We start from the raw sequence: 13,585 nt of genomic DNA, 5'->3' as shown, positions 1-13,585 counted from the left end.
AAGGTGGACTAGCCAACACAGGTGTAACACATACTTACTAAATGTGTCGAAACAAATTGGTGCGCCCTATGTGCTAACATGCTAACGCGCTACCTCTAAATATAAATGGAATAAACCAAAACCGGTAGCAATGTCCATCATCCATTTCGTATGATATATTATGAATTACAATTCATATGATATGTTACGAATTTGCAAACGTACAATATGTAACGAATTTGCAAAATGTATAATATGTTACGAATTCTAATTTGTTGTGGCTAAAGTTATCTAGGTGGCTAAGGTTAAGGTTAAGAGTTAGGTTAAAGGGTTAAAGTTAGGGGAAGGGTTAGCTAAAAGGGTTACAGTTAGCATGTTAGCTAACCTACCCCTAACCCTAAGTAGTTGCTAAGTAGCTAAAATGCTAAAGTTGTCCGTGATGAGATTCAAACACGCAATCTTTGGGTTGCTAGACGTTCAAATTATTTGCCTACCCTCCTTTTGTTTTTGCGTTAACCTCTACGGGCTAGGGGGCAGTATTGAGAATTTTGGAAAAAATATGTTCCCATTTTTAACTGCCTCCTACACCAACTCAGAAGCTAGAATATGCATATTATTGTTCAGGTTTGGATAGAAAACACTCTGAATTTTCTAAAACTGTTTGAATGGTGTCTATGAGTATAACAGAACTCCTATGGCAGGCAAAAACCTGACAAGGTTTCAAGCAGGAAGTACCCTGTCTGACAAGGAGTCGTGCGTCTTGCATATTTTTATTGAAAAGTAAGGATCTTAGCTGTAACGTGACAATTCCCAGGGCTCCAATAGGCTCTCAGAGCCCGGGAAATAACTGAAGGTTTACGAGGGAGCCTCAGGCTGAAACATATTATCACCTTTTGTAAGTGGCTGCTCAGAGGACCTTTGAATGAGGCGCGTGCACGATTCGCTCCTGAGGAGAAATTTTATTCGGCTGTTTAGGCTCAATGCATATTCCCGGTCGGAATATTATCACTTATCTACGAGATAAATGGCATAAAAATTGGTTTTAAACAGCGGTTGACATGCTTCGAAGTACGGTAATGGAATATTTAGACATTTTTGACACGCCAATGCGCCATGCGCGACACCGTGAAGAAGCATTCTGATAGTGTCTAGAACTCACAAACAAAACGTCGCTGTTTGGATATAATGATGGATTATTTGGGACCAAACCAACATTTGTTATTGAAGTAGAAGTCCTGGCAGTGTATTCTGACGAAGAACAAGCAAGGTAAGAACATTTTTCTTATAGGAAATGTGATTTTGGTGGAGGCTGACCTGGGTAGGTATCTAAATAGCTAGCCCTGTGATGCCGGGCTATGTACTTAGATTATTGCAAAATGTGCTTCATCCGAAAAGCTATTTTAAAATCGGACATATCGAGTGCATAGAGGAGTAATGTATCTATAATTCTTAAAATAATTGTTATGCTTTTTGTGAACGTTTATCGTGAGTAATTTAGCAAACTGTTAGTAAATTCCCCGGAAGTTTGCGGGGGTTATGCTTTTTCTGAACGTCACATGCTAATGTAAAAAGCTGTTTTTTGATATAAATATGAACTTGATTGAACAGACATGCATGTATTGTATAACACAATGTCCTAGGTGTGTCATCTGATGAAGATTATCAAAGGTTAGTGCTGCATTTAGCTGTGGTTTGGGTTTTTGTGACATTATATGCTAGCTTGAAAAATGGGTGTCTGATTTTTTCTGGCTGGGCACTCTGCTGACATAATCTAATGTTTTGCTTTCGTTGTAAAGCCTTTTTGAAATCGGACAGTGGGGTTAGATTAACGAGATTCTTGTCTTTAAATAGCTGTAAAATAGTCATATGTTTGAGAAATTGAAGTAATAGTATTTCTAACGATTCAAAAATCGCGCCACTGGATTTCAGTGGCTGTTACGTAGGTGGGACGAGTTCGTCCCACATACCCTAGAGAGGTTAAGTAACCTTCTGTCTTATGTACCATAGCAAATGGAACATATCATACTAATTTGAGTGTCTTAGATTTACTTGTACTATGTTACGTCTGTCTCTGAGACCAGGCTTTACATCCAGCTATTTATCCTGTAAGAATCCAGCAATAGTGAACACAGAATTAACACAATTGAGTAGCCTACACAATTGAGTATAGTTATAGTTTTTTTCAATTACTTCTCATTGAAAACCGAGAAAGCACTCTTGACCCAAACTGAGACCTATAGACCTATATCCATCCTGCCCTGCCTTTCTAAAATCTTCGAAAGGCAAGTTAATAAACAGATCACCGACCATTTCGAATCCCACCGTACCTTCTCCACTATGCAATCTGGTTTCCGAGCTGGTCATGGGTGCACCTCAGCCACGCTCAAAGTCCTAAACGATATCATAACTGCCATCGATAAATGACAGTATTGTGCAGCCGTCTTCATCGACCTGGCCAAGGCTTTCGACTCTGTCAATCATCGCATTCTTATCGGCAGACTCAACAGCCTTGGCTTCTAAAATGACTGCCTCGCCTGGTTCACCAACTACTTGTCAGATAGAGTTCAGTGTGTCAAATCGGAGGGCCTGTTGTCCGGACCTCTGGCAGTCTCTATGGGAGTGCCACGGGGTTCAATTCTCGGGCCGACTCTCTTCTCTGTATACATCAATTATGTCGCTCTTACTGCTGGTGATTCTCTGATCCACCTCTACGCAGATGACACCATTCTGTATACATCTGGCCCTTCTTTGGACACTGTGTTAACAAACTTCAAAACGAGCTTCAACACCATACAACACTCCTTCCGTGGCCTCCAACTGCTTTTAAATGCTAGTAAAACTAAGTGCATGCTCTTCAACCGATTGCTGCCCGCACCCTCCCGCCCGACTAGCATCACTACTCTGGACGGTTCGAAACTGGACGACTGTAAACTCTCCTTCCAGACTCACATTAAGCATCTCCAATCCAAAATGAAATCTAGAATTGGCTTCCTATTTCGCAACAAAGCCTCCTTCACTCATGCCACCAAACATACCCTCGTAAAACTGACTATCCTACCGATCCTTGACTTTGGCGATGTCATTTACAAAGTAGCCCCCAACAATCTCACTACAATCTCGCCAAACCCACTGGCTCCAGGTCATCTATAAGTCTTTGCTTGGTAAAGCCCCGCCTTATCTCAGCTCACTGGTCACCATAGCAACACCCACCCGTAGCACGCACTCCAGCAGGTATATTGCACTGGTCATCCCCAAAGCCAACACTTACTTTGGCCACCTTTCCTTCCAGTTCTCTGCTGCCAATGACTGGAACGAATTGCAAAAATCTCTGAAGCTGTAGTCTTATATCTCCCTCTCTAACTTCAAGCATCAGCTGTCAGAGTAGCTTACCGATCACTGTACCTGTACACAGCCAATCTGTAAATAGCACACGCAATTACCTCACCCCCATATTATTACTTACCCTCTTGCTCTTTTGCACCCCAGTATCTCTACTTGCACATCATCATCTGCACATCTATCACTCCAGTATTAATGCTAAATTGTAATTATTTCCGCCTCTATGGCCTATTTATTGCCTACCTCCCTACTCTTCTACATTTGCACACACGCTGCATATATTTTTCTATTTTTCTTTCTTTTGTGTTATTGACTGTACGTTTGTTTATGTGTAACTCTGTGTTGTTGTTTTTGTCACACTGCTTTGCTTTATCTTGGCCAGGTCGCAGTTGTAAATGAGAACTTGTTCTCAACTGACCTACCTGGTTAAATAAAAGGTGAAAATAATGAAAAAAAGCATCCTGATAAAAATAAACTTAGTAACACGACTAAAAGCATGATCTGAAAGAACTGCAGGTAAAATCCCGCCTACTGATGAGCTTACACCACATTGTTTTAACCTGTCGTCTTTTCCAATAATTGTAACTTGTTAAGCTACTCTGATCCCAATACCCAAGGCAAACATTACAGAGCATATATTTTGAATGAATATACTATGCATTCGGAAAGTATTCAGACCCATTGACCTTTTCCACATTTTGTTATGTTACAACCTTACCCTAAAAATGATTGAATTGTTTTTTTCTCTCATCAATCTACACACAATACCCCATAATGACAAAGAAAAAACAGGTTTTTAGAAATGTTTGCAAATGTATTAAAAACAAAAAACTGATATCACATTTGCATAAGTATTCAGACCATTTACCCAGTTCTTCGTTGAAGAACCTTTGGTAGCGATTACAGCCTCGAGTCTTCTCTGCAGATCCTCTCAAGGTTTCCTACAGACGTGACGCTTGGCATTCAGGCCAAAGAGTTAAATCTTGGTTTCATCAGACCAGAGAATCTTGTTTCTCATGGTCTGAGAGTCCTTTAGGTGCCTTTTAGCAAACTCCAAGCGGGCTTTCATGCCTTTTACTGAGGAGTGGCTTCTGTCTGGCCACTCTACCATAAAGGCCTGATTGGTGGAGTGCTGCAGAGATGGTTGTGGTTCTGGAAGGTTCTACCATCACCACAGAGGAACTATGGAGCTCTGTCAGAGTGACCATCGGGTTCTTGATCACCTCCCAGACCAAGGCCCCTCTCCCCCAATTGCTCAGTTTGGCCGGGCGGCCAGCTCTAGGAAGAGTCATGGTGGTTCCAAACTTCTTCCATTTAAGAATGATGGAGGCCACTGTGTTCTTGGGGACCTAAATGCTGCAGAAATGTTTTGGTACCCTTCCCCAGATCTGTGCCTCGACACAATCCTGACTCTGAGCTCTATGGACAATTCCTTCGACCTCATGGCTTGTTTTTTTCTCTGACATGCACTGTCAACTGTGGTAACTACATAGCCAGGTTTGTGCCTTTCCAAATCATGTCCAATCAAATGATTTACCACAGGTGGACTCCAATCAAGATCTAGAAACATCTCAAGGATGATCAATGGAAACAGGACGCACCTGGGTTTAATTTTGAGTCTCATTGCAAAGGGTCTAAATATTTACAGTACCAGTCAAAAGTTTGGACACACCTACAGTGACAGAAAAAAGTATTTGATCCCCTGCTGATTTTGTACGTTTGCCCAGTGACAAAGAAATGATCAGTCTATAATTTTAATGGTAGGTTTATTTGAACAGTGAGAGACAGAATAACAACAAAAAAATCCAGAAAAACGCATGTGAAAAATGTTATAAATTGATTTGCATTTTAATGACGGAAATAAGTATTTGACCCCCTCTCAATCAGAAAGATTTCTGTCTCCCAGGTGTCTTTTATACAGGTAACTCTTAAAGGGAGTGCTCCTAATCTCAGTTTGTTACCTGTATACAAGACACCTGTCCACAGAAGCAATCAAGCAATCAGATTCCAAACTCTCCACCATGGCCAAGACCAAAGAGCTCTCTAAGGATGTCAGTGACAAGATTGTAGACCTACACAAGGCTGGAATGGGCTACAAGGCCATCGCCAAGCAGCTTGGTGAGAAGGTGACAACAGTTGGTGCGATTATTCGCAAATGGAAGAAACACAAAAGAACTGTCAATCTCCCTCGGCCTGGGGCTCCATGCAAGATCTCACCTCGTGGAGTTGCAATGATCATGAGAACGGTGAGGAATCAGCCCAGAACTACACGGGAGGATCTTGTCAATGATCTCAAGGCAGCTGGGACCATAGTCACCAAGAAAACAATTGGTAACGCACTATGCCGTGAAGGTCTGAAATCCTGCAGCGCCCGCAAGGTCCCCCTGCTCAAGAAAGCACATATACATGCCCGTCTGAAGTTTGCCAATGAACATCTGAATGATTCAGAGGACAACTGGGTGAAAGTGTTGTGGTCAGATGAGACCAAAATGGAGCTCTTTGGCATCAACTCAACTCGCCGTGTTTGGAGGAGGAGGAATGCTGCCTATGACCCCAAGAATACCATCCCCAACGTCAAACATGGAGGTGAAAACATTATGCTTTGGGGGTGTTTTTCTGCTAAGGAGACAGGACAACTTCACCGCATCAAAGGGACAATGGACAGGGCCATGTACCGTCAAATCTTGGGTGAGAACCTCCTTCCCTCAGCCAGGGCATTGAAAATGGGTCGTGGATGGGTATTCCAGCATGACAATGACCCAAAACACACGGCCAAGGCAACAAAGGAGTGGCTCAAAAAGAAGCACATTAACCTGTTTGGGATAGGGGGCAGTATTTTCACGGCTAGATAAAAAACGTACCCGATTTAATCTGGTTACTACTCCTGCCCAGAAACTAGAATATGCATATAATTAGTAGATTTGGATAGAAAACACTCTAAAGTTTCTAAAACTGTTTGAATGGTGTCTGTGAGTATAACATAACTCATATGGCAGGCCAAAACCTGAGAAGATTCTATATGGGAAGTGCCCTGTCTGACCATTTCATGGCCGTCTGTAGCCTCTTTATCGAAAATACAGGATCTCTGCTGTAACGTGACATTTTCTAAGGCTTTCATTGGCTCTCAGAATGCGCCAGAACGTTGAATGATAACTCTGCAGTCTCTGGGCGAAAAACAGTAGGGGTTTTGGAGAGTGGTACTTCTGAGAACAATGACACTGGTGCGCGCTTGTATGTGATGACTCCATTTTCTTCTTTCAGTGTTTGAACGGATACAACGTCTCCTGGTTGGAATATTATCGCTATTTTACGAGAAAAATCGGAATAAAAATTGATTTTAAACAGCGTTTGACATGCTTCGAAGTACGGTAATGGAATATTTTGACATTTTTTGTCACGAAACGCACCGGCGCGTCACCCTTCGGATAGTGATTTGAACGCACGAACAAAACGGAGCTATTTGGATATAACTATGGATTATTTGGAACCAAAACAACATTGGGTGTTGAAGTAGAAGTCCTGGGAGTGCATTCTGACGAAGAACAGCAAAGGTAATCCAATTTTTCTTATAGTAAATCTGAGTTTGGTGAGTGCCAAACTTGGTGGGTGTCAAAATAGCTAGCCGTGATGGCTGGGCTATCTACTCAGAATATTGCCAAATGTGCTTTCACCGAAAAGCTATTTTAAAATCGGACACCGCGATTGCATAAAGGAGTTCTGTATCTATAATTCTTAAAATAATTGTTATGTTTTTTGTGAACGTTTATCGTGAGTAATTTTGTAAATTCACCGGAAGTTTTCGGTGGGTATGCTAGTTCTGAACAAAACATGCTAATGTAAAAAGCTGGTTTTTGATATAAATATGAACTTGATTGAACAAAACATGCATGTATTGTATAACATAATGTCCTAGGAGTGTCATCTGATGAAGATCATCAAAGGTTAGTGCTGCATTTAGCTGTGGTTTTGGTTTTTGTGACATATATGCTAGCTTGAAAAATGGGTATGTGATTATTTCTGGCTGGGTACTCTCCTGACATAATCTAATGTTTTGCTTTCGTTGTAAAGCCTTTTTGAAATCGGACAATGTGGTTAGATAAAGGAGAGTCTTGTCTTTAAAATGGTGTAAAATAGTCATATGTTTGAAAAATTGAAGTTTTTGCATTTTTGAGGTATTTGTAATTCGCGCCACGCTCTATACCATTGGATATTGGTGAGGCGTTCCGCTAGCGGAACGTCTGTCCTTAAGGTCCTGGAGTGGCCTAGCCAGTCTCCAGACCTTAATCCCATAGAAAATCTGTGGAGGGAGCTGAAGGTTCGAGTTGCCAAACGTCAGCCTCAAAACCTTAATGACTTGGAGAAGATCTGCAAAGAGGAGTGGGACAAAATCCCTCCTGAGATGTGTGCAAACCTGGTGGCCAACTACAAGAAACGTCTGACCTCTGTGATTGCCAACAAGGGTTTTGCCACCAAGTACTAAGTCATGTTTTGTAGAGGGGTCAAATACTTATTTCCCTCATTAAAATGCAAATCAATTTATAACATTTTTTACATGCGTTTTTCTGGATTATTTTGTTGTTTTTCTGTCTCTCACTGTTCAAATAAACCTACCATTAAAATTATAGACTGATCATTTCTTTGTCAGTGGGCAAACGTACAAAATCAGCAGGGGATCAAATACTTTTTTCCCTCACTGTACTCATTCCTGGGTTTTTCTTTATTTGTACTATTTTCTACATTGTAGAATAATAGTGAAGACATCAAAACTATCAAACAACACATAAGGAATCATGTAGTAACCAAAAAAGTGTTAACCTCTCTGGGGTATGTGGGACGATTTCGTCCCACCTACGTAACAGCTACTGAAATTCCAGTGGCGCGATTTTTGAATCGTTAGAAATACTATTACTTCAATTTCTCAAACATATGACTATTTTACAGCTATTTAAAGACAAGAATCTCGTTAATCTAACCCCACTGTCCGATTTCAAAAAGGCTTTACAACGAAAGCAAAACATTAGATTATGTCAGCAGAGTGCCCAGCCAGAAAAAATCAGACAGCCATTTTTCAAGCTAGCATATAATGTCACACAAACCCAAAACCACAGCTAAATGCAGCACTAACCTTTGATGATCTTCATCAGATGACACACCTAGGACATTGTGTTATACAATACATGCATGTCTGTTCAATCAAGTTCATATTTATATCAAAAAACAGCTTTTTGCATTAGCATGTGACGTTCAGAAAACGCATAACCCCCGGCAAACTTCCGTTGAATTTACTAACAGTTTGCTAAATTACTCACGATAAACGTTCACAAAAAGCATAACAATTATTTTAAGAATTATAGATACATTACTCCTCTATGCACTCGATATGTCCGATTTTAAAATAGCTTTTCGGATGAAGCACATTTTGCAATAACCTAAGTACATAGCCCGGCATTACAGGGCTAGCTATTTAGATACCCACCCAGGTCAGCCTCCACCAAAATCACATTTCCTATAAGAAAAATGTTCTTACCTTGCTTGTTCTTCATCAGAATACACTGCCAGGACTTCTACTTCAATAACAAATGTTGGTTTGGTCCCAAATAATCCATCGTTATATCCAAACAGCGACGTTTTGTTCGTGAGTTCTAGAATGCTTCTTCACGGTCCCGCGCATGGCGCATTGGCGTGTCAAAAATGTCTAAATATTCCATTACCGTACTTCGAAGCATGTCAACCGCTGTTTAAAACCAATTTTTATGCCATTTATGTCGTAGAGAAGTGATAATATTCCGACCGGGAGTATGCATTGAGCCTAAACAGCCGAATAAAATTTCTCCTCGGGAGCGACTCATGCACGCGCCTCATTCAAAGGTCCTCTGAGCATCCACTTACAAAAGGCGATAATCTGTTTCAACCTGAGGCTCCCTCGTAAACCTTCAGGTTTTTCGCGGGCTCTGAGAGCCTATTGGAGCCCTGGGAATTGTCACGTTACAGCTAAGATCCTTACTTTTCAATAAAAAGATGCAAGACGCACGACTCCTTGTCAGACAGGGTACTTCCTGCTTGAAACCTTGTCAGGTTTTTGCCTGCCATAGGAGTTCTGTTATACTCACAGACACCATTCAAACAGTTTTAGAAAATTCAGAGTGTTTTCTATCCAAACCTGAACAATAATATGCATATTCTAGCTTCTGAGTTGGTGTAGGAGGCAGTTAAAAATGGGAACATATTTTTTCCAAAATTCTCAATACTGCCCCCTAGCCCAGACAGGTTAAACAAATCAAAATATATTTTATATTTGAGATTCTTCAAAGTAGCTACCCTTAGCCTTGATGACAGCTTTGCAAACTCTTGGCATTCTCTCAACCAGCTTCACGAGGTAGTCACCCGGAATGCAGAAGATGGCCCTATTTAGTTATAGTCCAGGGCTTTATTTGTGTCTGGAAAACGGCATCTATTGATATCTCTCTCGATTCCTCCTTCTATAGCATACTTATCTCCTGCTCTTTCTCCTTTACTTCCCCTCTGTTATTTCAGTTCATCACTGTAGGATGGACTGGCCAATGGATCTGCTCCCATTGCCCCCCTGTGCTGTGCTGGGGGTCCGTCCTCTGAATGGGCTCCTGTGGACCCTGCTGCTCCTCTTCCTATGGTATTGTTACAGGGTGGGCTCTGACCCGCCAGCTCCAGGCCGAGCCATCCCAGGTAAGCACAAGTCCGGCTCCAGGCGCTCTGTGTTGTCCCGCGCCAGCAGCTGTGCTGGAGCAGTGTGCAGTGCCACATCAAATGTGGCCACTGGCGATCGGGGGACTCCCTGCATCACCATGGAGACGGGAGAGGAGGAGCAGGAGCAAGGCTACCTGACCCCTGTGCTGAGCCATGCCCTGTTCCCAGCCCAGGCCACAGCGAGTGGCAGGAAGCTGTATGCAGCACTGCAGGAGTATGCAAAGCGCTACAGCTGGGCTGGCATGGGACGCATTCATAAAGGACTCCGGGAGCAGGTAATGTGAAATCTGAAATTTACAGTCATTTCAATGAATGAATGAATGATATAACCATTGATTTTTGAATAATATGAAATGCCTCATGAGCTTAATACAACTGTCTAGCCCCATCATTACCCAAAAGATGATGGTTGGTTGGTCACACTTTATTTGGATAGTACGGATATACTATCAACAAACTATATTTTCATAAGCAACTGGAAAGGGAAATGGGGATACCTAGTCAGTTGTACAACTGAATGCATTGAACTGAAATGTGTCTTCCGCATTTAACCCAACCCCTTCTAAGTTTTGCGATTAGGGATAGGTATAGAATAAAGGTAAGGGTTAAGGGTTAGGGCAAGGGTTAAATTTAGGGTTAAAGCTTAGGGTTAATAGAAATGTTACTAATAGTCTGTAGAGCATCTACAGATGGACTATCCAAATAAGGTGTTAGTGGTTGATTTACTCCATTGTTTGTAAACCAAGTGTTTGTGTATCTGTGCCAATAGTGGAAAGAATTGCCTGCATTTTTAAAAGACACCAGATGAAACCGATATTAAAGGTGAATCAGAATCTCAGGTTCCACCTACACACTTAAAAGGCCCAATGCTGCTGTTTTTATCTCAATATCAAATCATTTCTGTGTAACCTTTTGTTCTGCCCTCACAATGTGTAAGCTACAAAGCTTGGCAGACAGCTTACACTCTTCCAATAAAGAATCAGGGAGGCACTGGTATCGTTAAGAATCTTTAGTAGAAGATATTTAGTTTGTAAAACTGTAACAGATACAGAAAGGAGAAAATGTATTAAAAAAATCACTATAAACATTCACACATCTGGATACAAATAAAGAACAGCATTTTTATCACGAACTAGCAACAAAAAAATAAGCCTAGCTAGCCAACATGACCACGCAGAACTGATGACAGTTTACATCACAAACATATACACACAATCTAAGTGTCCATATAGCTTAATAACTATAATTTAGCTCTGTCACGAGATATCTGAACACTTAAAATAGTTATATACATCCAAAACCCAAAGAAGCTAAATTCTGTCACGAAACGTTAGCTAGCATGCTAACACACAATGTTAATTGAATGGGTGATAGTTAGCGCAATTAGCTTAGCATCATCGGAACTTAGAAAACTAGAATAAACATGTAAAAAACATAAATATTCTAGAAACACAATTTGAATTAGCGAAAGTATGTCATAATAACTCAAAGTTCTTACAAATGTATCTTTAACCAAATCCTAGTAAAATGGAAAAATAGAGCTAGTCTGTCTGTTGTTCTTGCTCGGATTGTTCTGACAGGAAATAGCGTTGCACCGAGAGTTAGCAAATTAAAAGCTACAGTACCCAACTTCGCCACTAGATGACAACATAGGATACTTTGTACATTAGTACAGCTATCAGAACACTCCCCGCTATGTCACTATGTTTACTTTTGGAGGAGTAGGACGACTTCGGAGACAGGTCTGAAGAACACCTTAGGGGTGCCCTGTCTCGTGATTCTCACTTCCACTGCCCTGACTTTGTTATCACCGCTTGGTACAGTTTTGACGACGAGTCCAGCAGGCCAATCGTTTCGGTGGACTTGCGTGTCTTTTAGTAAGAGGTTTGTCAACTTGCCATCTGCATGAGTGGAGTGTCACCAGGTATTCTTGCCTCCATCTTTTCCAGAATGTGTCTGCGAGGCTCTGAACATGTTTCCATTGCTTGCTGTAGAGATCTTTGAGGTTGAAGTCTCCTGGAGGTGCTGTTGTAGTTTAAAAAAATGTTGTGTCAGAAGCATTGCAGGTGTAAGAACTGCTGTCATCTCTGGATCCATGGACACTGGAACTATGGGTTGAGCGTTCATGATGGCCAAGACTTCAGCCATGAGTGTAGTGAGGGCTTCATGTGTTAGACGAGTAGAACTAACTTCCAGAAGCATGGCATCCAGAATGCGACGAGCGATTCCAATCATTCTCTCGCAAGCTCCTCCCACATGTGACGCATCAGGGTGATTGAAAGACCATGTGCATCTTTGGTCTTGAAGGTAAGTACTCATCTCAGAGTCAGCTGTTCTGATCTTCAGCTCTTTGCAGGCTGAAGTTTGTGCCACGATCCAAGCGTAGTTGCTTTGCAGGTCCTCGGATAGAGAAGAATATTCTCAAACCATTGATGAAGCTGGGGGTAGACATAAACTCTATCCCTTTGTTGTGTACCGCTCTTGTACTCATGCGAGGAGAAGAGGACGGCCCAGCGTTTACTTTCAGTGCTGCCTCCTCTGGTCCGATGAGAGGTGATGCTCCAGGGCCCTAAGATGTCCAGTCCAATATGAGTGAACGGAGGATCAGAGGCAAGTCTGTCTGCAGGTAAGTCTGACATATTTTGCTTTTCCAGTTTTCCTCTAACTTTTCTGCAGATCACACACTTATAGATTATGCTGGATACCAGTCTTTCACTTCCAATGATCCACACTCCAACTGACCGACTGCGTCTTCAGTGAAGTGATGACCCTGATGTGCAACTTGCTCGTGGTATTGCCTCGTCAACAGAGTGGTGACGTGGTGGTTCTTGGGCATGATGAGAGGGTGTTTCTTTTCCCATGACATATCTGCTGCCACTGTCAGACCTCTGATTCTTATCAACCCGTCCTTATCGATGATAGGGTCCAGCTTCTTTAGTGGAAAGTGTTTGGAGACCTCTTCTCTTTTGGTGAGGCACTTGATTTCTTCTTTGAAGACTTCTTGCTGTACGCATCTGATGAAGGTGGTTTTGGCCTGTTTAAGATGGTTGCCCTTGTCACTGTCTGGAGCCCTGGAGAATGCTTTGGCTATTTGGAGTAGTTTTGCCATTGCTCGGGTGAGTGACTTCCAGCTGGAGAAACGTTCAATCTGTGTGAGCCAAGTTGGACTTCAGTAGCTACGGTAGTGAAGGTTGTGACTTGTGGCCAGATCTCTGTGTCAGTATCGGATCCCACGAGTTCGAAGGTTTCTAAGTGAGTAGTCTCTTCTATCTCTATCTTTGTCAGGAAGAGTGGGCCTGAGAACCATGTGTTGTGTTTGAGGATGGCTGCTGGCTTGTCGTAGTTTTGTGTTCTTTCAAACACTTTGCATCCGAAGTCATCCGTATCTCCAGCTGGGACAGCGGCCTGTATGCAACTCTGAGCTTCCGAAAGTTGTGTTGTGTTATTCAGTCTCTCTTTGATCTGAATGATGTGCGTCCATTTTGCAGCACATTTGTTCTGTAAACGCTAACTTTAGCTGGCTTGTGAGATCCGTTCAGACATA

At 41.9% G+C, this 13,585-nt stretch overlaps 2 protein-coding genes across 2 annotated transcripts in view; one reads left to right on the top strand and one right to left on the bottom strand.

Moving 5' to 3' along the window:
• The window catches only part of LOC115170725 (aspartate beta-hydroxylase domain-containing protein 2), a 105,936-nt gene that overhangs the window by 8,607 nt on the left and 83,744 nt on the right, over nucleotides 1–13,585 (top strand). Inside the window, exon 2 of the mRNA XM_029726965.1 lies at nucleotides 9,853–10,316. Within this exon, the coding sequence (XP_029582825.1) occupies nucleotides 9,867–10,316 (450 nt within the window). The 5' untranslated portion in view covers nucleotides 9,853–9,866. The remainder of the gene's footprint in view (nucleotides 1–9,852; nucleotides 10,317–13,585) is intronic.
• Nucleotides 1–13,585, bottom strand: part of sez6l2 (seizure related 6 homolog (mouse)-like 2) — a 172,264-nt gene that overhangs the window by 95,148 nt on the left and 63,531 nt on the right. The window lies entirely within an intron of this gene.

Source organism: Salmo trutta, chromosome 32 (genome assembly GCF_901001165.1).
Source record: "Salmo trutta chromosome 32, fSalTru1.1, whole genome shotgun sequence".
Taxonomy (NCBI): Eukaryota; Metazoa; Chordata; class Actinopteri; order Salmoniformes; family Salmonidae; genus Salmo; species Salmo trutta.
Note: the sequence above shows the minus strand (reverse complement) of the source record. Positions and strands in the feature narration are given on the sequence as shown.